The sequence below is a fragment of the Phocoena phocoena genome, chromosome 8 (assembly GCF_963924675.1).
Source record: "Phocoena phocoena chromosome 8, mPhoPho1.1, whole genome shotgun sequence".
Taxonomy (NCBI): Eukaryota; Metazoa; Chordata; class Mammalia; order Artiodactyla; family Phocoenidae; genus Phocoena; species Phocoena phocoena.
Genome location: NC_089226.1, coordinates 73,669,218 through 73,694,811, shown reverse-complemented (window position 1 = coordinate 73,694,811; position 25,594 = coordinate 73,669,218). Strand labels below are relative to the sequence as shown.

The following is a 25,594-nucleotide window of genomic DNA, read 5'->3' as shown; positions in this document are numbered from 1 at the left end:
GACTGTGTGTATATGTATAAGGCTCCTGTAAAAATTAAATATTACTAATAAAGCACTTCAAATAGTTCCTGCCAAAGAGTAAACACTAGGAAAAATTTATCAAAATGTTATAGTATATAAATCAACTATACTTTGATTTTAAAAAAGGAACTATTAAAATAACTTTAAAAAAACAAACAGAAAATGTGACAGCATATGCATGAAAATAATATAGAAGAATATAAACTAAGTGGCGAAGAGTGGCTTTGTCTGAGAGGTGGGATTATACAGGGTTCTTTTTCTTTTAATAAATTTGTGTTGTTCGAATACTTATATAATTATTTTTGTATTGAAAATATAATAAAGATATGCTTTCTACAAAATGAAGAAAACCTTATTATTCAGAAAAGAACAGCTTCCATACGCACAGAATTCAGTCTAGCTGTACTAACAAACATTCCAAATTTGTATGATGGACTAAATACTTTAGACCTGTATTAGATTTCTGGCAGTGTTAACCTGTTCAGAGGATGTAAGTGAGGGAATGGAAGGAAGAGAAAACAGATCATGTCACAAATGTTGAAAAAGAACAGCTATTTCCTCTCCCCTGAAAATCTGTGATTCTGGCCTGGAGCCCTAGAGCCACTCGGAGCCAACAGAGGAAGTGAAGGGCCGCCGCGCGTCCTGGCCATTCCTTAACAGATGTTTCGCAGCCGATCCTGCTGACACATCCTGCAGGCCAGGCAGGGCCCCGCATGGTTGTTGCCTGCAGGAGTGCGAATCCAAACGCAGACCTAAACCATCGCAGTGATAATGATACAACAAACAACTAGCAGGTTTTCCTAAAGGCTAAGGCTCTGCAGACTTTCCTCCAAACCTACAAAATCTGAAATCTGAATTTTTAGGAAAACTAACAGGTCGTGTTGCTGTACAGAACATTTCTTTCTGGGTTTTGTGTATCAACTGTGTACTTGGTCACTTTATGGTACAACGTAATGAACTGTGTGAGTCCTGAGGTTTTTTTCTAGCTCTGAAGTACTACCTGTTAGTTTTCTTCTGCTTCACATCTCAGTTGATTGTCCAGTATGATCAGAACTAAATTCAGTAATGATGACAAAAGGGGACTTGTTTCTTTGGGTGTGATTTTAAGAGGAATGCTTTAGTGTTTCCCCACAAAGTACAAAGTGCTCTGGGGTTTTTGGAAAGTGGCCTGTTACAATCTCCTTTTATTCCTCTTTATCCTTTTTAAAAACTGGGACTAGGTGTTGAAATATTTTTGTCATTTATTGACAGAATGATGAATTTCTCATTGAACTTACTGATGTGATTAGATCAATTCCTAGGACCGGGATTCTCGGATCAATGGATCACACAGAAAAGCCTATGAATTGGTTCACCTGAGAATGAAACGCCAGAGCACAGTGCGGTCCGGGTCTGACTGACTCACAAGAAAGCTTCAGGGGAGGACAGGTAATGAGATTCTATCGCGGACTTGACCTCGTGGGAGAGCAGTCCACACCTCAACTATAGCACCAACCACACTGAACTGCAAGTCAGCTGCTCAAAGAGTTTCTCTCTCCAAGATTTCTCCAGGTAAAGGATGATGCCTTATGCACCCAAGTACCTGTTGTGTCTTTTACATGGCCAGGTGGCTAAGTTATTTCTGTTCCGTCCCCACAAACTATATTTTGCATGCAAGCCGCCTACCTCAGTCTGCAACCAAGGTCAGATTCAAGGGAGAACACAGGGAACATGAAGAAAGGAGGAGGAAATGACGAGTCTCTGAAGGTAAAATCACATGACCCCGTTACTTCAGGATGGTGGAAAAGTATTAGTAAAAAATACTGAGGCCTGGGAATTCCCTGGCGGTCCCGTGGTTAGGACCCAGCGCTTTCACTGCCAGGGCCCAGGTTCGATCCCTGGTCGGGCAGCTAAGATCCCACAAGCCACGTGGTTCTGCATAAATAAATAAAATCTAGGTCTGCCCCAACCTTGCTTTACCTCAGCTCCCCAGGATAGGAGAGGGATAATAAACGCACCTCCCACGCACCTGAACCTCCATCAGTAATTTTTATCACTGTAAATCCTTGCAGGATTTTGAGCACATCATAGCTCACACAACCTTCTCACGCACATCCCCCTCACTTGACACTCCTCACAGACATCCCAGGGGACAGGACAGAACCAGAGTTCAAAGCTGGGAGTCGGACCTGGATATGAATTCTAGCACTCAATTAACAGGGAGGGCAAGTTACTAAATCTCATTTAGCCTCATCTTCTTTACCTGTAAAACTGGGGTAATATTTACCTCATGGAATGCTTCTGAAGATCAAGTATAATAGTGAAAATCAAAGTCCCTAGCACATGTTACGTGCTCAACAAGTAAGTATGATTTCCTTTCCTTCTGACACCGGAGTTCTTCCCTGGGACAATGCCTCTATTAGCATTCACAGCCACCGTCCTTCAGGAGGCCTCCTGGCTGTCTGCTTAAGGCACAAGTGGCAACCCCTGCCCAGGACAGAGGCAGATTGGTGGCTGCCCCAGTGCCAGTGGGGAGCCCCTGGCTGGGCTGCCTGAGTGGCCCTATGTCTGTGTGGGCTCTGGGACACAGGTCCAGCCACCAACCCTGCACCCTCCCACATATGTTCCCTCCACAGGGAACCTTTTATTTTCTCAATTTTTTGGACATTGGCCTCATACCCGTCCTTCAGACTATTTTATGTCTATTCTCCCCAAAGGACTATGGGACAAGGGCAGGCTTCTCAAACACCTTCTCCTCTCTCCCTTCTCCCTCAACCGGCACATCTCTAACCAGCTCTCAGTGGCAGGGTTTCAAGCATTTCTTTTCCACTTCCAGGAAAAGCACAGTATTAATTGTGGTTCTGGAACCAAAGTGCCTCGGTTCAGTTCCAACCCCATTTCTCACCGTTTCTGGTGTGACCTCGGCAACTACTTAACCTCTCTTAACCTTAGTTTCATCCTTTGTAAACGGGGATAACAACACACTTTGGGGGAATTCAATGAGGCACACAGTAGGTACTCAACAAAATTTAGCTCTTTTCTATATTATGTATATATACATAAGCGTATCTGGAAGGATATGCATAGAATGGTTTATAGTGGTATGCTTCAGGGAGCATACAGAGGAGAACTTTTATTTGACAGAAACTTACACCATTTTACAAGCATTCATTATTTTTGTAATTTAAACACACTTTTAACAAGAATACACGGGTATGGTAAAGAAAAGGAAAGGAGGAGAGGGGAAGGGAGGTGGAAAAAAAAAGAAGAAGAAAAATGGTCTGCGCGAGGCGGAAGCCAAAGGCTGGATCAGAGTCATGATTGGTTGAGACATTCTGGTTATAGCTTTAGCGCTAGGTGCAGAGTTCCCCATGCCTTGTCAGAGAAAACTTCTGCTGTATATATGTCAGCCTTACACAGATTTCCTTCATATCTCCTCCAGTGTTCCAGGTGGGAGTGGGTGTGGGGGGAAGCCCAGCTCCATTGGATTAAGTTATCCTGGGATGGAGGGGTGCGGGCAGGGAGGTTCTGATCTCCCTCACGGTGGGAGAGCTGCCCAGTCCTCTGCAGCACTGTGCGGGGGGCGGGCGGGGGTGTCTCCTGGGTCCCAGGGGAGGAGGAGGCACATCCAGGACAAGCCCTAGGAAGCTTCCACACTACCAGGCAGGAAATGCTTCCAAGGGACCTGGGCATGCCCCCCTAAGAAGTCTAGACCACTTTGCGTGGGAGGAGAAAGGGAGGGCTCTGTCTCTTATTGAAGAATCTTCTGAGCGGTTTCAATTTCCCTATTTCTCCAATGTGTCATGAGATACAGACTGCAGCAAGCAAAGGTTTGTTTTACTACCTTCTGTGCAAGAGTCCCCACAGGGCTACTTACATTTCCCCCCCCAACCTAAAAGCTCAGTACTATGCATAGTAAAAAAAAACCATATCCTTTTTTGGTAAGAGCTACATTATCAGAATACCAAGAGGAATGCTGCCTACTCTTTATGTGTAGCCAAGATATTCATTTAGCCAACCCCCATTTCGGACTTTTTCAAAGGGTGAAAACCCTCCTTGTTCCTAACTTCCCTCACATCACTTCTGATGGGTAAAAACCTTATCGGCTCACAAAATGCATGCCCCAAGCAGCTTGCATTTCTAGAAAACCACCTCCTGTATAGAGAATATTCTATGAATGTTTTCAAATTGCCAATGCTACATTGCTTCTATGTGTCTTCTGGGCTCCACCCAGACAAACACAGCTATTCCTGCTGGCAACTATGAATATGTAATATTTTCCCCACCTTATTAATACCTCTTCTAACAAAGTTCCTGCCAGCCAAGCATGTCCTTGTGACCCGTTCCCATCACTGTTTGCCACCCCACACTCACCCAATAGAACTGGATCTGCTATAAAGGAAGATGCCAGAAAGGACACCCAAGAAGGTGGCTTACCTTTCTCATGGCTGCTTGCTGGTGGGGGTGGGAGTGGGGAGGTGACCGGTTTGGACTTGTCATAGTTGTTAAAGCTCTGGCTCCGTCGGTTGTTAGCAGTGGCTGACCCTCCGCGTGTTTTGGCCTCGCTGCCTGCAGCGGATACCCTCGTGGTAGGACCTGGAAGTCTAAAAGGCAAAAGCAACAGGCTTCAGTCTCAGGAGAACAGCAGTACCTCAGAAGGTACTGCAGCCATGCAGGAGGTAAAAGAAACCATTCAAGGCATCAGGTCGGTGGCGGTTTGCCAGTCCAAGGACTTACTGGAACCACCACAAACATCTAGGCTAGTAATGACCCCAGTAAAGTCCAAAAGCCAAGTGTGAGTAGTTTTCCTTTGAACACAGAAGAGAAATATATGAATATGTCTGCTGATTAGAAATACAAAGCTCGGGAGTTCCCTGGTTTAATAGTGGTTAGGATCCTGGGCTTTCACTGCTGTGGCCCAGGTTCAATCCCTGGTCAGAGAACTGAGATCCCACAAGCCACACAGCGTGGCCAAAACAAATACAAAGCTCATCTTACTTTTTCTCTTGGATGAGGAATTTTACTGTTCAATAGGGCCAAACCATGTCATCTCTAATTCTATCTAGGGTAGAACATAAAGGTCTGTTAAGACTGTAAACTGTTAAACTTGTGTGTGCATCTCTTTTGACAGATACTGAAAATGGTTTTTGCCATAATCTAGGGAGGTAAGTATCAAGAAAAAGATATAATTCATGATGGTCAGAAAGGAAACTGCTACCTCAGAACCCAACTCATCTGCAATGAAAAATTATGGACTGGATGGAAACATTTGTTCAGACATACATTTTCCTTCAACATCTGACAACCTGTCTCCATAGACATTACTCTGAGTCTGAAGCTCAGCTTTTCTGCACAGTCGATGGATAAAATCATACGTTCTTTCTGTAAAATGAGCAGGAATCTGTTAGCCTAAAGACAAACACACACTTTCCCTTTAAATAAAACACTTCATTTTTGGGTGGTTTGGGAAGTAAAGTCAGCAGGCTAGTCTTTGGTAATGTGTCTAAAGATATTATGGCCCATTCCCCAAAGAGTTAAGGCTATGACTCCGCAAATCAGAATTTTGGTTCAGGGATTACTAAGCAGACTCTTTGCAATCACTAAAGTTGAAAGATGAATAAATGATGAAATATTTAGTTATATCTTTCAGCTAAAACCCACTTAGCAGTGTTGAAAAGCCACCGGAACCTCAGCTGACCAGCATGAGATCTAGCGATAGGTCTGAATTTTCAACTCATAAAGCTTTCAGCCTTCTCTTTCCACACAAATCTCTAAGCACCGAAGAAGTCTGCAGTCTGGAAGCATTTTAGATAGAAACAGGCAAACGCTTCAAACTTTTTCTTGTTGCCTGAGCAAGAAAATATGGCGGCAGAGTACACAGAGAACATGAGCTGGTGTGAGAGGACTATAAGATTTATACAGTTAAGAAGAAGCTGGCCCAGTTCCTTAACTGGGAGCTAGGAGAGAAGGAAGCGGGTGAGTTCTTTCCCCCAAAAGTGGCAGAGGGAAGGCCTCACTTCCCACTGCATTAGGAGGATTTGCCCCTCTGTTAATTTATCTTGTTTAGCGAAGATATTCACCCCACGAAGACAGGCACAGAGTGGGGTGCAAAACCAGCAGTGTCAGTGCCTGTGTTTGCGGACCAGAGGCGGCCAGATCAACTGATCAAGGAGGTCCAGCAATGGGATCTTGGCACCTCTCGGTTCTGCTTCCAATGCAAACAGCACCCTGCACGCCCTCCAAGACGGACAGTGTTACCCGAGGACTCCCAGCCAACGGCAGAGCTGCTGCAGGTGCAGGCGTGGGGCTCCTCAGGGCTGGACTCTGCAGGAGCCTATATGCCCACAGATAGGCCTGAAAAAGGATTACGGACATGTTCCAAGATGATGTCACAGCAACAGTTTTAAGTGGTGCAGGGTAACACAGGTGACAGTATTCTACTCCCGTGGCAAAGAACAGGGAAGCAAAAAGCAACGAGGAGGGAAAAGATGCTTGAGAGGCCTCACTGCCCTCACCTGGGACTGCACCACAGATTTTTCAGAGCAGCACAGGGCCTTTATAGAGGCAAGAAATCAAAGTATTGGATGGGGTGGCCACAACCTTGAATGAGGTAGGCAATTTGGTCCTCTGTGAGGCAGTGTGGTACGATGGGTAAAATAGCTTTTTCCATACAAATGTGGACATGACATTGGGCCAGTCTTATGATCTGAGATTCACATTCCGTATATGTCACTTTGGAATAATAGTAAAGTACCCAATCGGATAGCTGTGAACTTGGAATGGGACTTAAGGTCCAGCCTGATGTAAGTACTCAATGCATGCTGGTTCCCCGTAACATCCTCTCTTCTGAGCACAGACTCATAAAGGAATTGGACATTGTCATAAAGAAAACATGCTACGGTAGAAAAAAGAACCAGACAAATAAGGAAGGAATCAGGCAGATCTAGGTTAAAGCAGCAATAGAGAGCTGGACAAAAATCAACACACAAGAGTTGGAGATCAACATTTCCAAAGAGGCAAGACAGGTTTTGGCAGACAGGATTCATCATCTCCCTAAGGAACATTCGAGGAGAGAAACTGCTTCATCCAAGCATCTGTGACGAAGACCTTACACTTGGGGTACCTCTGAGCCATCTTGTGGGGCCAAGACTGAAACATTCCCCAGTCTTGGATTAACTGAGATGGCTCTGGTTTCCCAGGGGTGGTCACCATCAGATCCTCTTCCTTGAGTCAGAACCTAGAGGTGCTACTCTGATGGGAGTGACCCATCCTTCAAATGGCTACAGGTTGTACCAAGTTTTCTGAGACGCGGAAGAGGTCTCGAAGGCCTTGAGGGCAGCTGACGTGACAATAAGGGATGGTTGGCACATGCCGAGCCATCAAAAGCCACCATAAAGCTCAAGCCAACTCATGTCACCCTCTACCTCATCACCATTACACCCTAGTGAGGACAGCTCCCTTAACTTGACCAAATGGGAAAACTGGATGGAGACCAAGTAACTTCTTCCAAGTGTCAGGAGGAATCCACGTGAACACTGTGTTTCAAAACTCGGGTTCTGTTGTGGATGGGGTGGGACAGTTGCTTGCTCCAAAGCAAGCCTCCTCCATCCCTCTGAAACTTTCAGCAGTCTGCCTCACAAACAAAGGCCATGAATGAATGTGTGATGGATGGGAAGTAAGGTAAAAAAGCTTCGTTTGGATCCACCCAGGAGGGAACCAAAACATCCCTTGGGATGATGAGTCAATCCACAAACTGAATTAATTCAGACTGAATTGTGAATACAGGATTTCAGAGCCAGAGGTGACCACGAGATCCTAAGGTACCTAAGCAATCCAGGTGAGGGCACTGGACTTCACAAACTGGAGCAGGGATGTGCTATGTCTGTGTTTCTGAGTCCTTCCTTACCCCAATTCATATGTTGAAACTGTAATGCCCAATGTGATGGTATTAGGAGGTGGGGCCTTTGGGAGGTGATTAGGTCATTAGATAGAGCCCTCACGAGTGCTGCTTGTAAGTCACCCAGCCTGTGGTGTTTTATCATGGTGGCCCAAAAAGATTATCACAGGGTTCTAGTTCAATCTTATCTAGATCTTAAGGGGTGGATTGACCCTAGCTGACATCTCAAGTACATACGCATTGATAAAAGAATATGAAAGGTCAGAAGTAATTCAAAGAAGAGAAATAATGACCTCGGAAGTTGGAATGGTCATTCCATTCCCAGAGCAAGATGCGGCGTGTGGAATGAGAATGTGAGCAGAGGGCAAGAAGGGAGGGGGCAGAGGTGTCATGCAGAGGGAAGCTTGTAAAAAAAAAAAAAAAAAGCACTGAAGAAAGAAAGGGCCAGTGTGTGCTGGGGCTTGGGGGACAGCGTGGGAGGAAATGAGGCTGGAAAACCAGGCGGGGGCAGCCCTCAGTGTCACACTCTGAACCTTGGACTTGGTCCTGTCCTCCAGCAAGGAGGTATTCCTTAGGGAAGCAGAGAACAGAGCTAGAGTTGAAAAGCAGAGTAGCTTCCAGTTCACAGTCACACAGGCCCCTGGCTAACATTCTGAAGTTCATTATTATTAACATCCTTGTGCATCAGGAGAAGCTCTCTCAAGCCCCAGCCTGCGAGTAGCTGCCGTCTGTCCATTAGCATCACTCTGCTGCAGAGCTGGGTCTTGCTCATGTGGAACAGCTGCAGATACCACAACAGCTGCTGCCCAGCGATGCCTGCCTCATCAAGAAAAAGCAGAGAGAGCGGAGTGCAGCAAGTCAACCTCAAATCATCTACACCCTACATCATCCACAGTGCCAGAAGGTTTCAATGGCTCCTTTGCAAGAGGGACTCGACTTCCCACGATCATCCCACGTCCAAACAACAGTTACAAAATGAGAGGACACAGATGTGTTCTCTGAAACACACACACGTTGCTTTTTTAAAAAAATGAAGTTTAAGGGAAGAGGTGTAACAAAGAGGCAGAGGGAAAATCCTGCTGCTATGGGAGCTATGGTCAATTTCTCCAACATGTGCACAGCCGAGCAGGCAGGATGGTAAGACTGTTGTTCCTGGCACATAACCTGTGCGTGCATCCCGGCTCCACGCGTTGTACGTGCTGATGGGAAGAAAGCCGTTCTTCTCCCCCAAACCACTTCAAAGGCTGGGAGCAGAAGATGGCCCTCCCAGGAAAGATGGCAGCTTGTGTGCACATGCTCAGGACCTTGGGGGTGGGGGTGGGGGGTGGAGGTCATTACTGGAGATGCTTTTGCTAGACAAGATGATTAAATGCTAAACCTCTCATCTCCACGGCATCTGCTTTTCAGCAGCTGGGCAGAGACGGCTGAACTACTAGCCACACTGATTCTTCTCCATGAGATGGTCGCCTAGAGATCGACTCTGTGAGACTCGCCAGAGCTGGCCCAGATCAACCCAAACCACCAACATCGCCCTATCAGCTAGTTATGGTGCACTGATCACACGCCAGGCTGCGAAGGGCTGGAAGTGACTTTATTTAGTCCACATAGCACTGTGACTATGTGGGGCAGGACTACCCCATTTTACCAATAAGGAAACACAGGCTCATGGACATTAAATAACTGGCCCAGGTAACATAGTAAGTGGTGAAAACAGTGTTTGGTAGGTTTGACTGCAAAGCTGCACTCTTCGTCACCACGCTTCAATGCCTCCCACAGGTAGAATAAGCCTAAATACCTGAGGCTCACCAGGGACGCCAAGAGGCGACACAGTGGTCAAAGGGGGAAATTCATGGAAATCCTTCATCCCTGTACCAGTTCCCTCCATGAGCCCCTTCCCCGTAGATTCAAGATGAGGCTTCCCACCTGCTCAACATCCTTGGTGCCTATCTAGGTGTATGGCTCTGGTCGGTGTTCAATCAATGTCTGCACCTGAACAAGAGACCTATTTCCAAAGCTCTGGGAGAGGTATCCTACTCAGCCAGAGGGGTAGTAGGTCAACAAGCTGACCCTGTTTCTTTTGGCAACCAGACTTTACTACTACCCCTGGTGGTGCCTGATCTGCTAAAATGTTTATCAAGGTTGTGCTCAAGCCTAGGGGTGGGGCAGTGGGCGGAGCAGAAGGCAAGGAGTGTTAGACGAATAATAAAATGAAGACCATCCCTTTGTCAGGCTCGTCAGAAACAAAATGCATCCAAGGGAAACTCTAGATGAGGGATAGGACCCTGATGGAAAGCCAGACCTTGGCTTCGGTCAACTTGGAAGCCCTGTGCCCGGCACGCCCTCAGGGCAGGGCAGACACGCCCTCATTCTTCAGTTCTTCCTCTCTTCCCCTCCAACCCCACTCCACCTCCTTCCATCGTTTGGGACTGATAATAATAGATCATTCACGGGATGGGCATGTGCTTCCAATTAGATTCTTTCCCAGCTAGTTCCTGTTTTCTCTCTCTTCCAGAAGTAAGCACATCCGGGGAACAAACACTAGATTTCAGGTTTCCTCCAAGCTCCCCACCCCCTTCCTTTCCTGTGTTTGGACTTTGCATGACACTCAAAAAAAAGGGTGGGGGGAGGCCGTCTATCTGACTTGGGCCTCGTGCTGCTGGGAAAGCAGTCACTCTCTAGCAGGGTGCTATGGACTCATGTTTGTGTCCCCTGCTCCCCAAATACATATGTTGTCATCCCAGTGTGACGGTATCTGGAGACGGGGTCTCTGGGAGGTAATGAGGTCATGAAAGTGGAGCCCTTGTGATGGGGTTAGTGTCTTGGAAGAAGAGACAGAGACGGGAGAGCCTGCTTTCTCTCTGCTCTCCACCATGTGAGGACACAGGAAGAACAGAGCCATCTGGAAAACGGGAAGAGGGCTCTCACCAGAACACGACCGTGTTGGCACCCTGATCTTGGGTTTTCCAGCCTCCAGAACTGTGAGAAATAAATCTCCATTAAGTCACTCAGTCTATGGTGACGTGTAGTAGCAGCCTGAGCAGACTAAGACACATGCCAATGAGAGGCAGTGATGAATGTAGGTCCCCCAGAACCAAGTCTGGGTAGCACGCCGACTCGTTCTACAGAGAAGCAGCTGCCCTGTGGCTTCTTCCTGCAGCCAGACGGATCCTGAGTCGGGCCTCCGCATGCGTAAGCTTTTTAGAAAAGTTACCTGATTAAAAAAGGCGCCCACTGGAGCCTAAGAGCGTGGGGCGGCAAGCAGACGTTCTGTACCTATTTGTTGCATGAATACAGAGAGAAATGCCGTCTGGGCATCCCTTTACCTTTACGTGAGAATTCAATGAAAAAGAAATACCAGCCATAATGAGGAGGAGACTCTGTTTCTGTCAGGATGCTACAAGGGCAACGTGACGCAAAGGTCAGGAGGAATGGCTGAAACACGTAAGATTTTAAAAAGCAGCCTCACCAACCACGTAAGCACCAGAATTCAAGGAGGAGGAGGGGGTGGGGAGAGAGGTAACATAGTGGTTAAAGTGAGGGTTCTGGGGTGAGATTACCTGGGCTCAAATCCAGGTCTTTCCACTTTCTGTGTGACTTTGCTAACTTACCGAGAACTTCCTAAATTTTAATTTCCTCATCTGTAAAATGGGGATAATAACATGACCTACCGCAAGAATGCCGATGTGAACATTAAAAAAGATAATGTATTCAAATTGGCACATAATATGCATTCAATAAAAGTTAACTGTGAATACCTTTAAAACAGAGTAGATACAGGGATATAACTGGCGTTTGCCATTCCCTGAAACAGGTCCTGACAGGATGCGGTAGACGCCAAAGTGAGTCAAGAGAATTAGTTAGTGAGAAGCCCTAAGTATTATTTTCAGGGAATTGAGGTGATCTGTCCATGGTACACATGGTACACAAGAGCACCCAGAAATAAAAATGACACATTGCCTTATTGCCTTGTCTCCTCTGAACAACTGGATGCATGCCTCAGGTCCTTAAAACTCAAGAGAAAACCAATCCCACGTTAGTAATTTTAATGACAGCACCAATAACAAAAAGCATAACACACATAAATGAGATGCAGGTGAGGTGGGATCAGGGCCAGGACAGAGCAGGGAGCCAAATTCATCATAAAACTACTATGGAAAACCACCTACAAACTCACCTCTCTAAATCAGAATGGACTTTGACGTCCAAGCAATCAAAGACAAAAAAAAAAAAAAATCAATGAAATGCAGAAACAATACGTACAACTCAACCTCACTTACAGATCTCACACACACACACACACACACACACACACACTCACACACACACCCCTTCAACAACCCCATGGCCACTCTCAACTCTCCAACACTGGGTCATCAGCCAAAGCATGTTTGGTTTTCCCAAACTGCAAACATGACATGGGGAGGGGGACCAAAAGGAAACGCAGCCAGAACAAAAGGAACGAGGGGCTGGGTTGAAACCATGCTTCGCGGGACACGGAGAAAGTCTGACCTAGAGATCTTTTTCTGACCCAGAGTGAAGCGGATGATTTTGCTTTGTGATGAGTCCTTGGAAGATGCACTGCATGATAGGAAAGAAAAAAGTGGAAGAGATGAGTGAGGGGAGAGAAGATGCATTAGACACACAAATAAATAACAGGAGTCCTGTGATAACGCGAACGCCCCTGGGTTTCCCTCTGCCTGCTTTTTCTACAATATGCAGCCTTCTTTCTAGGTCTGATTTGATAAATTTCCAACATGAAGAAATTGCTATCGAGATTATCTAAGAACTTCTGTGGTTTTCTTTTTTTTTTTTTTCTTAACTCCAAATCCCTTTTCTGGTATCAGTCACTATAAGGCCTTCTTCCACAATGACACTGAAGCCAGGGGTCTCGGACAAGTAAACTCTGTAACTTTCTAAAGTATTCAGATGTTTCTATTTCACATCCTTGTTCTACCAGGGTGGTTTTTCGATGAGCGTCCTCAATAGCCCATAAAGCTGACCCTAAACAAGGGTGGATGTTTTCAAGTTTTGCTGGTCTTGGGAATTTTTGCTCTCCATGGTATAAAGCAATGATCATTTCAAGTCTTCTGAACTTGCTACATTCTGGGCTTTGAACCATAAATTTATGAAGAATCATGGTTGGACTTAACAAAAGGTTAAACTTATTTACTGCCTTATGAAAGACAGAAATATTTATCTTTCTCGCATCCATACATCTTATGCCACATTCATAAAAGGATATGAGGTGAGAAATACAATGTTCGTGTCATTAAACTTAGGAAGTGAAGGAAGAGACAGAAGTGAATGAATTAAAAAAAGTAATTGTTTGGATTTTTTCTAGAAAGCTAAATATTGATAATATGTAAGGTAGACACAGATGGAGAGGAATTTCATGAGGTGAAATGTGGATCAAGTTCTCAGCCATCACGTAAACGAATGAGAAGAGCTGCAGGGTAAAAGTGAGTCTCCATTCGGCGGCCATCACAGAGGAGTTGCTCTGATTCCTTCATGCCAATATCTCAAATTCCCTTGTTCAGCTTCTTATTAACAAACTCTCTTATTGACTCTTATCAACAAACACTACGGAGAAGCTGTCCAGTTTTAGTATTTGCTATCCTGAGAGGTACCGTATTTAGGCATGTTTGTATGTGGCAGAGTTCTAATGAAGGATCAACACAAACCTGGTATTTGGGGGTTGCATCAACATTTGACGTTAATGATCAAGGGTCTGAACCATTATCCTTGGGACTTTGGTTATCGAAGTCAGAATGTGGGGATAGAAATACAATGAAACAAAGCCAGGCAAGTGATTTACTCTTAAATTTACAGCCAGAGCGTGAGCACGGGGTATCACATCTCTAGACCCTGAGAACAAGATCATCCTCCGGAAGTAAAGTTAGAAACTATCAGTATATAATGGATAGAACAAGTCATCTGCGAAAGTAACCCAATATGGGCCAAATAAGGGATGAATGAGGACATACAGTAACTCCAGAGCCCAGTTTGTGTCACCACATTGCAGGGTCAGGGGGCCATGATGGCAGGAACTACTCTGGAAAAAATGGATATAAAAACCTGGCTTAAGCGAGTTTGGCTCGTCTTTAGGTAAAGCACTTATTTACTTATTTTTTAAATTGCTGGCTACCTCGCGTGGCATGCAGGGTCCTAGTTTCCCGCCCAGGGATGGAACCCCTGCCCCCTGCAGTAGAAGAGCAGAGTCAGTCTCAACCACTGTACTGCCAGGGAAGTCCCCCTAGGTGAAACGTTTATTAACAGTAGGATGTTTTTTCTTACTTGGAGATGGGTGTCCTGACTGGAACATCTGGTTCTTTTGAGAAGACAAATGCTTACTATGGAAATGGATGCCTCAGGCTAGCACAGCTCAGTGACAAAAGCCCAGTGTTCCTCAACACATGTTCCTTGGAACCCTATGCAATGAGATGCTCTATGAAATAAGAAGTGTTCTGTGGCTCAGTTTGAGAATGCTTTCTACGCCGCCTTCCGAAGATTCCCAGTACACATGTGTTCCTCACCCCACCCCAACCCCCCAGCTTCCTTATCTCAAGAAATGCCACCATTTTCCTAACCGCTCAAGCCAGAAATCTCGGCTTTCTCTGTGATTCCTCTCTCCCTCACCCTAGATAGTCTATCTACCTGTAGTTCTGTTGGCTCATCCTCCGAAATATCCTGAACTGGTCCATCTCCATATTTGCTCTACCACCTTGATCGAAGCCACTGTCATCTAGAGGACCACGGAAGCCTCTTAGCTAGGGTCTTTCCTTCTATTCTTGACCCTCCCACAGTCTTATTCTCCAGAGAGGAACAAAAGTGACTAAGAAAAATAAACAAACAGAAAAACTGTAAATCAAATCAAGTCTCTCTCCTGCTCGACTCTCCAATGGCTTGATACCTTTAGAATGAAATATCAACTCTTTAGCCTGTAGAGCCATCACTGTGACCTCACTTCAAGGGCCACGGGACTACAGAACTCTAGGGGCCACCGGTCAGCCCTCTTTGCTTATAGGCTGCCTTTCACTTCACACCCCCTTCACTCACTGAACTCCAGCCACACGAGCCTTCTTTCTGCTCCTCCAAGCTGCCAAGCTTACCCCTACCCCAGGGCCTTTGCACCGGCTGCTCCCGCTACCTGATCTATTCTACACCCGCTACCTGATCTATTCTACACCCGCATGGACAGCTCCCTGTCATTCGTATTTCCACTTTGGTGTCATGTCCTCAGAGAAAGCCTCCCATCACCCCAACCTAAATGATCAACCCAGTCCCTCTGATCCCATTATCTTATTGTACTACCAACATTGGATATTTCTCTTCCCCTTTTGTTTGCCTGCCCTCCTCCAGTAGAAAGTAGAGAGCAGGCACCTTGGCTATCTCATTCACCCTTGATCCCCCAGTGCCTAGGACAGTGCCGGGCACAGAGAAGGCATTCAAACACTAACTGGATAAATGAATGCATATTGGCCGATTCAAGGATCTGAGGAGACCCTGCAGTAACAGTTATACAACTTAACCCAGAGGATTTCCCAATTTTTCCCCCATAGAACCCTTCCCCTGCATGTTACCATCCAAGGAATAAGCTCTCTGCAAAATGCAGTGTGGGAAATGACGTCCTGATGGTTTAATCATCCAGGTCCATCGGGGATCTCCGATCAGAGAATGGCTCCCACCCAGGTGGTTCTTCAAGGCAAAGGTGCAGAGGCTGACTAGCAATTCCTCATTGCTAGTCCAGGCATTCCTACTAGCCCACAAACCTCCATAACGGGAACTGGATATAATTAGATAATCAGTTAGGGGCTCTGAGTTACATCACATCTATCAGTGCTGGTTTTAACACCACCACAATTGGGAAACAGCGCTTCTCCCGGGGAAAAAAAGCTGCAACCATCTATAAGGCAGCTGCTTGCTTTGAACCACTTTGTGCTTTGCCTAACTACAATGGCCTATTCGGGGAACTGGAAAGAAAAAGCCATTACTCTTTAGCACATGTTCAATGAAATCAAGCAATCAATTTGATCAGTGGCATTTAGGTTTGATAGCTAAAGATTTATGGCTTAAAAAAAAGAAAAAACAATTATGGTGGACTTTTCTCCAGAACTTTACCGTGAGTCAAAAACTTTCTAGTTCCTAATCCCCTCCTTCTTTTATCATTGAAACAAATGTTTTACGAGGTGATCTTCTGCAGGGTTGTTTAGGAATGCATCTATACACTGTAACAGAGTAGATGGTAACTGCCCCAGCGTTCTGCTAGCGTTATCATTCTATGGCGAGTCCCTCTGGCAAGTGTGGGTCCCTCTGGAAACAACAAACAAAATCTAGGTCCTAATCCAAAAAGCAGAGGGCCACAGCTGACACCGCTACCCGGTCTCTAAGGTCAACAAAAGTCAGTCACATTTAATGGTAACTGCTCCCCATTAGGGGATGCTGGCCCTCTCAGGGAAGGGGGAATGCCTCTTTCCCTGCTAAAAGCCACTGGCCATCTTTCTTCTGTGTTCTCAGTATTTCTCTTCTGGCAAAGCAGAGGCATGTGCTGGAGAACTTTTGCCTCCACTAAGGGAAATTACTTGCACATATAACACTGAACACCCAGCTTGTAGGCAGACAAGCAAAAGAAATTTGAAGTCTATTTTAGGGGCTGTTGATTGCCTAGAACGTGTGTGTGTGTGTGTGTGTGTGTGTGTGTGTGTGTGTGTGTGTGTGTGTGTGTGTGTGTGTGTGTGTGTGTGAGATAGGCCAGAGTTCAGGCAGGAGCAGCTAATTAGCTCTGGCTGCTGGCGATTCTGATCTACAAAGTACACATCTCCGCCAGGCACATCCATTTCAAGGTCACGCTAATTCCCCACTAACTACCGGCAGTTCTCAGCACGGAAGAAGCGCAAATGACACACACGTCCGGCACAGGCTAGAATGTGGTCAGTGGGGCAGAAGACCCCTGAAAAAAAGCAGAAGTATCATTTGGCGAGGAGAGCCCACCTGGACTGCATCTCAGCTTGTGCTTTTGACGGCTGGTGTGGCGCTGGCTGGTGAGGCTGGCACAGGGCTTGGGGAGCGGCGGGCACTTGTTGCTGAGGAGCGCCAGCCTGGCACTGGGAGGGGGCCCCGGCCGCCGGGGACACGGCAGGCAGCAGTGGCGAGGGGAGGTGCGGCTTCTGGGGCTGCTGCTGCTGCTTGTACCGGGAGAGGCTGAAGAAGAGGCCTAGAATGGCCTTGAGGTTTCCATTCCTGATTTCTGCAAGACAGTGAAGAGGTTCTGGTTAGAGGAGGAAGCCTTTCTGGGGAGCCCTGTCTCGCACCCTTTCAAGAGGCTGCTTCAGCCCTCGCACGAGTTTTAATTCCTCTAGGATATGACAGATTTCCTGAACACTTAATTGGTGTCCCAGTCAATTAAAATCAGGCCAAAACCACAAAGAAATTAGTTGATTCTCCCCACTGGGATTAGAGTGGATACCCGAGGCAAGCAGCAACTGGGATGTCTGGTGAGTGCCAGGGGGAAATTCTCAGGAAGGACACAACTGAAAAAGACAGAGTCCTGAGCAAGACCGTGCTTGTTCAGGACACAGAGCAAGCTGTCCAGGGACAGAAGCACTGAGGAAAACTCACCGGTCTCCACGCAGCCCTGCCCAATCTGTGCTCTGTACTTCAAGCCACCCGGAGTGAGCCAGTGGCTGCCGACCCACTCCAAAATCCTCGCCCTGCTTCGCCCAATCATCCTGCCCTCAGAAGGCTCTGTGTCTCTCTTGCCCATTGAATAAATAACTTGAAATTGGGGTGGGTGTGGGAATAGGAGATAGGGGTTGTTTCTATAAGGAACTCACACAAAAATTCTCCTATATTAAAAGAAATTTGTGCAGAGTGGGGCTAAGAAAATTTTTTATTCCAGATGTAATTTTTCCAATGTTAAAAAGTGCATTTGCCTCGAGGCATGTATTAAGTGCTGCAGAGAAGAAATAAAATACTCATTCACAGGCATAGACTGCGGACGCAAGGGTGTTTCCCCTTGGGCAATCCCTCCTTTTCTGCAGTTCTTTTAACACCAGATGCTGATGGCCAGGGTCTAAACTGACCCTGAGGGTAAAGTAATAGGGCCACCCAGCATGGGGGACAGAGAAGAAGTGACCTAGGGGCTCCCTCTGCTTTGCTTCCACCCTTAGGCAGAATTTCTTTTTCTGAACTGGCAAGGGGGTTAGAGGGAGTGGGGTTGGAGGAAGGGAAGCCCCCCTCCCCGGTGTGGGTAACACACACCTCCAAGTTAGCCCCAGGCTGGGCAAGAGGATGCTGACAAAGGAACCAGAGTTTCTTCCAAGGACCAGTTTAGGGGCAGAAGGCATGAATGGGGTTCTTTCAGAAACAAGCCCCGTTCCCTGCAAGCCTGTCAGTGCCCTGGGGTGTGATCCTGCTGATCAGGTCAGGCTGAATTACTTCCTGTTGGAGAGTTCCTCTTTCCAGCCTCTGAAGAAACTGACAATACAAACTACTAAAATCCAACTTTCACCCTCTGCGCTTCGGGAGCTAGCATGTGCTGATTGTGGGACAAAAATGTCAGGAGCCCAGCTTTCAGAAAACCAAAGCCATGAGTTGCAGTCTGTACTCTACCACTTACTAGCTGTGCAACCCTGGACAAGTCACTTCATCTCTCTGGGCCTCAAGCGACAATACTGACACACAGCTTGCCCCATCACACAGGGTTGTTTTGCAGATCAAACCAGAGCAGAGATGTGAAAGCACAACTCTAAACAGTCACGTCCTTCACTGGTCTCGGTTCCTGTATGACCACAGCAGCCTCAGAATCCTGTGGGAGATTCCCATGCAGCTCCGGTTTCATGCCTTAAGTCACGGTTTTTACCATGTGACCTTATAATTTATCATGCAAATTACATCATTTTTGAGAGTGGGAGGGAGACGTTCTTGATTACATTAGGAAAACAGGTGTAAGCCAGGGCTGACTTGGACAAGTCAAGAGGCTCGTAAACCACTGTGTGCAATGCAGGGAGCACAGAAAGTTTCCCCAGATGTGGGAAAGTCCCCCCGTTTCTCTGGGTAGCTCAGCTTTAACCCTTCAGCTCTGCTTCCTTCTCCATCCTAAGGAAACCAAAGGAGAACACACCTGTGGCCTGTTGCGCTTCTGCTTCTATATGTTCTGACAAGGACACCGGTGTCACAGAGTATGAGGCTTGGCTGGGATGATTCAGTTTATACATTGAGTTTTTGTAAGATTCAACCTCTGAGCCTCAGTGTTCTTCTTTAAGATGGGCATTTTCCTCACGGGCAGATGGAGGGTAAAGGGACACACCCCTGGGTCCTTAGCTGGACAGTGACAGGAGGCAGGACAGAAGAGCTGGCGTGCAGGTGACGACCTGTTATGGAACTCGGGAAAACAATTTCCCCTCAAAATTGAACTCCCTGAAGGGTGAAAACAGAGCTATAATCATGACAGATGAAATCTATGTAAGATTTTAGTGCCTTTTATAGAGCTACTACTAATTAGTATATATCAAGAGAAGCTTTTTACATACATGATCCCATTTAATCCCTACAACCTGGAAAATGAGGCCTATTTTATCTCCCTTTTACTTAAGGGGAAACAGGCTCAGAAAGGTTTGCAACCTCTCCAAGGTAATAAATGCTGGAGCTGGGATCTGAATCGAGGTTTTCCAGCTCAAAGCCCAGGCTCCCAACATGGTGTAACCAGGCTACTTACATACCCATCATGGGTTGTGTATTGAAAAGCACACCAGATAATGTTTTATTTAAGTTAGCTCATGGCCATATAAGGATTCTTTATTCTCCTTCTAGAAATATTCTTGTATTATGGGATGTGTCAAATATCCCATAATACATTTTTTTAAAACCATGCAAGAAAAACAAAGAAGGGAAGAACTAGCAATTCAGCATATCCAAGGGCTCAGGGGTTGCCCCTTGCACAAAGCAGGCATATCCACATCGGGACCCCTTAACCTACCTGCCCAGCCCAGGGCAGATGAATGGAGCTGGCTCTGTCATATTCTCTCTCTGCTGTGGATGTTCAGTCATTTATCGTTCATAACTGTTCTATTATTCCTGAAAGCATCTTTTTATTTGTGACAGTGGAGTGCTCTCATAAATACACTTTTTCTTAGGAGGAAGCATCTTTTTTTTTTTTTTTTTTTGAGGTACGCGGGCCTCTCACTGCTGTGGCCTCTCCCGTTGCGGAGCACAGGCTCCGGACGCACAGGCTCAGCGGCCATGGCTCACGGGCCCCGCCACTCCGTGGCATGTGGGATCTTCCCGGACTGGGGCACGAACCCGTGTCCCCTGCATCGGCAGGCGGACTCTCAACCACTGAGCCACCAGGGAAGCCCAAGAGGAAGCATTTTTATTATAAAGATCACTGATTGTTAGAGCCACAAAAGCCTTGGGTTTGAATCTCTCTAGTCCATCATTTATGGACTTCAAAGTTTTTCCAAGAGTCAACCTCTCTGAGCCGCAGTTTTCTTCTTTAAAATTGGCATATGTGTGCCACACCTTCCCCACAGGGATGCTATGAGAATTAACAGAGGATTAATGAGAAAATAAGGGCAACGCACCTAGGACACGGCCTGACTCTGTATTTCCCTTTTGGGTTCAGAAAATACCGTCACTGTAACTGCAGCCCCCTCAGAACTCAGCACAGAGCCCTTCAACCACGAGAAAACTAAGAAGCCCTTCTTCCTGCACATCCCCTCCAGGCCACAGTCACAGGCGTCAAAAAGAAAATCAACCATGATAATCTCATTTTACAGAAAACACAGTGGTCATTTTTTTAAAACAAACAAACCAACCAACCAGCTCTACTGAGATACAGTTTATATCCATAAAGTCAAGTGTGTGATGAGTTTTAGTAAGTTTAGTAAATTCTAGTTTTAGAGTATTTCCATCACCCTAAAAAGTGCTCATCTGCAGTCAATTCCCAAACCCATTCCCCCAGGCAGCCTCCGATCTGCTGTTTCTATGGATTTGCCTATTCTGGGCATTTCCCCATAAGCAGTCTTCTGCATCTGGCTTCTTCCGCGGAGCATCACGTTTTTAAGGTTCATCCAGGTGAGAGCGTTATCACTAGTTTGTCTCTTTATATTGCTGGGTATTATCCCATTATATGGATAGACCACATTTTATCCATTCACTAGTTGGCGGACGTTTGGACTGTTTCATTTTCTTTTCAGAACACAGGACTCAAGCACGGTGAATGCTCTGTTTGGGAACGAGCCACACAGTTTATGCCATGGGTGGTCCAAAATAGCTAGAATTGTGTTCTCTTCCTATTTCCAAATGGCATTTTTCTGTGTGCCACGAGGCCTGGTAAGCTGGCTCCGCGGGCTGTCTAAAAACAAAATCCACCAGCCCACAAAAATGTTCCCCTCATGACATTTCCCGAGGCTTCGGAAAAAGAACATCATTCTGTTTCTGATCAACTATCCTCACCCTCCTGATTTGTACAGAAGGAAATAACTGTAGACCTAGAGAGATATGACTTGTTTAAGGAGACATGAGCTAGGCTGGTATCTAAACCAGCACGAGAACCCTGTTCTTCTTTCTCTCCTATGGCTGCACCCACGTAAACTGAAGAATAAACTACACGGGCCATAGTCCAATTTCCACTAGAATTCAGTAGGGCGTTGATTCTGAACCTCCTTGGGTTCTGACTGATCTCCATAACCACTGGCTGGCGATAATCTGCATGGATGCTTTAGGGGGATGTTGGGCAAGAAGGGAGGATAATAGAGTTATTCTCTTTCAATATTGTTTAAAAGAAACCTCAGGCCTGCTTTAGTAAGGCATAATCGTTGGAATAATCTAATACAAAGAAACCTGCTTTGTAGGAAAGGGATTGGGAGCCAAAGGGAAGGCTGCCTCAGACGGCAGTCTCAGAATTCCTATTCAATTCCCTTAAGCCACGGTGTAAGGTCACCGGGCGGATTCGGGATTGTGGATTCTGTGGCATTGCTCCTCCAGCTGGGCCGTCTACATCACCCACATTCAGCATGTAACTTTCCACCCCACTCTGGCAGCCCTTCTGTGTAATGCTCAGCAAAGCCCCTCAGCGACTGCCCACAGGGGAGGTGGATGAGGGGGTGGGAACAGAGCCAACAGGGCCCCCTGCCGGTGAAGGACAGAAATGGCCCCGCTCACCGCCAAACTCAGGTGACCTGGGTAGGGAGAGATGGAGACAATCTACGTGCTGCTTTTACCCTAACTGTCCAGAAAAAGCGCCTGCTTTCTGGCTCAGGATGAAAGGAGGTGACAGCTCAGCATCAGGTCTCTGGCCATCAGGGCAGCAAACCCAGGTCTGAACTAATCAAGTCGGCAACCACTTTCACTCCTAAAGCACATACGCCCTGTTAGAGTCACCTGGAAGCATCTTCCTGCCTCTGTTTCTCCAACCTGGAAGATGAATAAAAAGCTAGTCCTTTGTTCCCATATTACCTATGCCCCAACGTCTATCTAAATTTCCCTTCACCTTCCTTTTCCGATTGGTGAAAGCCTATTCAACTTGTAAAACCCTGGAGAAACATCACCGTCTCTGAGAAGCCCCTGCCTGCCCCAGGCAGAGCTGATCGTAGCCTTCTTTGGGCACCACTGGATCCTGTACACACCACCAGCACAGCTCTCTCACTAACTGGAATTTAAAGCTAGTTTTGTATGACTAATGTGACTCTCCGTGTACGCCGGTGCCTAGCACCGTGCCTGGCATATAGATGTGCCCGGCAAATGCGTGCTTAAACAAATAGGATATGTCTTCACCTCCAGACCTCCGCTTCCCCATTACAGGAGGATGGGCTCAGGGCCAGGTAGCGCAAACCCCAGGTGTTCTCAAAACTCCCAGGGATAAAGGCCATTCCTCCTCACAGGAACAGGTTTACAGATGGTTGTGACAGGTGGAGTGAGGGGTTGAAGTGATCTGGAAAATCACCCCGGGCAGGCTGAGGCCCAAGCTCACAGGACTCTGGCAAGTCTCCAGGAGCAAGCGGATGGGCCCGATCTTGGGGAACACGCAGGGGACAGGAAAAGCCCCAAACCAGCAGCATCTCCACAGGGCTCACCTGGGCCTGCAGCCCCTGCTCGCAGGCATCAGCTGTCTGTGCCCTGGAACAAAGGCTTCCTGTGGCTCTCTCGCAGGCAGGCCAGGACAGGGCCTGAGCTGCTGAGATGCTTCAAGGACAGGTGCACACACGCTCCCCGGTTCCAAACCTGGCTTTAGTCCCTGGGAAAGGGTGGAGATGTGCCTATGAGGCTTTCCAACCGCGGATTTTTTTTTTTTTTTTTTTAATCAGAGGAGGAGCCTCAGGGCAATTAATCATCTTCAAAAGGAAAACAAAGAGCATTAATATTACATGATTTCGCTCGGGTGTCCGCGGTCAGGAAACCGGCAGTCCGGGCTCCCGGGCCGAGGTTCACGATGTCGGAGAAGGAAACGAGGCAGAGCGGAGGCTCCCCGGAGGCCAGTGGGGTGACTCAGCGACACACAGGAACTGATACGGCGCAAGGAGGAGATCGAGGCGCAAATCAAAGCCAATTATGACGTGCTGGAGAGCCAAAGAGGCATCGGGATGAACGAGCCACTGGTGGACTGCGAGGGCTACCCCCCGGCAGACGTGGACCTGTACCAAGTCCGAACCGCAAGGCACAACATCGTCTGCTTGCAGAACGATCACAAGGCGGTGATGAAGCAGGTGGAGGAGGCCCAGCACCAGCTGCATGCTCGCGACAAGGAGAAGCAGGCCCAGGACCTGGCCGAGGCCCGCAGGGAGGCCATGAGCCATGGCCTGGGCCAGAGCCAGGACCTCAGCCCTGCTCAGGCCTTCGCCATAGCGAACAGCATCAGCCCCGGCTCTCCTGCCAGCATCGCAGGTCTGCAAGGTGGATGACGAGACAGTGGAATTTGGCTCTGTGAACACCCAAAACTTCGAGTCGCTGCAGAACATTGGCAGTGTGGGCCAGCACAGTGAGGGGAAGGCCCTGAACGCGACAGCAAAACGCAGAGGGGAGAAATACCAGCTTAGACTCGTGCCAACACGCTGGGCGGGAAAAGGACTGCTGGGCTGCAACATCATTCCTTTGCAAAGATGACTGTCCCTGGGGAACAGAAACAGGAAAGCATATTCCCTTGCCCCAGACTTGGGTCTAGTGGGCATTTCCTCCTTCTCTTCTCTTCCTTAAGCTCAAGGATCTGGAAGAGGCTGGGAGCCTGAACTTCTAGGTGATGGAAACGCTGTGGCCTCCCAGTGTGATCTCTTGGGATTAACGCATTGTTGAAATCTTGATTTGTGTTTAGCATCTTTTGCAAATTAGGCCATGGCCCTAAAGGGGAATCCTGTGGATTGTGAGCAAGTGGGCGGGAGTTATTCTGGTAGGTGCTGATGCGACTTTATTCTTCTAGAAATTTTGGGTTTTTTTCCCCCAAATAAACAGTTTTACAGTGTTAAAAAAAATTACATGATTTCTTTTAACACTATAACGATTTTCTAGTAGTTATGGGGGTGGTTAGAAGTGTAGATAGTGGTAAGCAGTATAAAATACCAGGACTTGAATCAGCAGATGTGAGTAGCTTGACCACTGCTGACTCTGTGGGCCTCCCTTTTGCCACATGGAACAATCTCTTTGGGCTATAGTCTCCTCATCTGTAAGATGGGGTAATATGAATACTGATCTCGGAAGGTTGCTGTGGGGGATTAAATAGGATATAAACTAAAATGTGTACAACACTTAGCCCAGTGACTGTACATGGCGGGTCCTCAATACATGATTTCCACTCCTATAACTTAACAGTATGTCAAATGGAGGTACTTCCTGTAGCCCTGAAATTGTGAATAAGGCCCATTTGAGGAAAACAGGCTCCAAGTACCCTTGCTTTGTAAGTTCAAGGAACTGACAGAAGTTGGGACCAGTCACCCTCCCACAAGACTGCACTAGTCCAGAATCAGTCTTACAACCAAAGACCATCATCACCAGCCTCTACCCACTGCGCCCAAAATCAATACAAGAAGGTCCAGATGAGAGAATGTCATTGAGGGTGGGCGTGGGTGGTCACGACTGATGATCACAGAGACAGGATATCTCCTCCCCTCACCAAGGAACAAGACAGTGGGGTCCTTACACTCCTTGAAGTCGAGGGAGTAGAGGCTTCAAGAGAATAACTCCAGGTGGTGGTGCTGGTATGTCCCAGGTGGGACACCTACTTAGCAGGGACCTGGCAGATCTGCCTGTTTGCCACCTAAGCTGGGGAGAAAGAGCTGGAGAGAGATTGTATGGCGGGGACTTCCAGGTGACAGGAGGCCTGTTCCATCACTACAAGTGGAAGACAGAGCCCACACATTCCTGCTGCTCTATGGTGGGTAACGCAGGGACTGTGAGACTGAGGCCTACGGCCTTACCAGGACCACCTTAGTGTGGGGACGAAGAGGGGCCTGAATCAGGGGGATGGAATGTGATTGCTACCAGCTGGGGGTGAGCCAGAAGAGCGGTCAAATCTCACAAGAGACTACCGAGGCCCTGGGAGCAGCGTGGGAGTGAGTGCCGGTCAGCAGGAGGGCATGCAGAGACCCCCAGTGGGGACAGTGGCAATGATGGCCCACCAAGAGGAGGGCAGCAACCTCACCACCAGCAGAACTCTGCTGCCTCTGCTGCTGCCCCAATCCTGGAGGCTCAGGCACAGGAACGAGGGAAGGG

General features: G+C 47.2%; 1 protein-coding gene and 1 pseudogene across 3 annotated transcripts in view; one reads left to right on the top strand and one right to left on the bottom strand.

Annotated features, from left to right (window-relative positions):
* Positions 1-25,594, bottom strand: part of NAV2 (neuron navigator 2) — a 393,794-nt gene that overhangs the window by 203,987 nt on the left and 164,213 nt on the right. For 2 of the 3 annotated variants that reach the window (XM_065881977.1, XM_065881978.1), the window contains exons 5-6: positions 16,886-17,141; positions 4,438-4,604 (exon numbers count right to left, since the gene is read on the bottom strand). In XM_065881977.1, coding sequence (XP_065738049.1) covers positions 4,438-4,604; positions 16,886-17,141 — 423 coding nt within the window. Of the gene's footprint in view, positions 1-4,437; positions 4,605-12,406; positions 12,476-16,885; positions 17,142-25,594 lie in introns of all 3 variants that reach the window. The other variant, XM_065881976.1, reaches the window with a different exon arrangement.
* LOC136127530 (26S proteasome non-ATPase regulatory subunit 9 pseudogene) lies at positions 23,325-23,995 on the top strand (annotated as a pseudogene).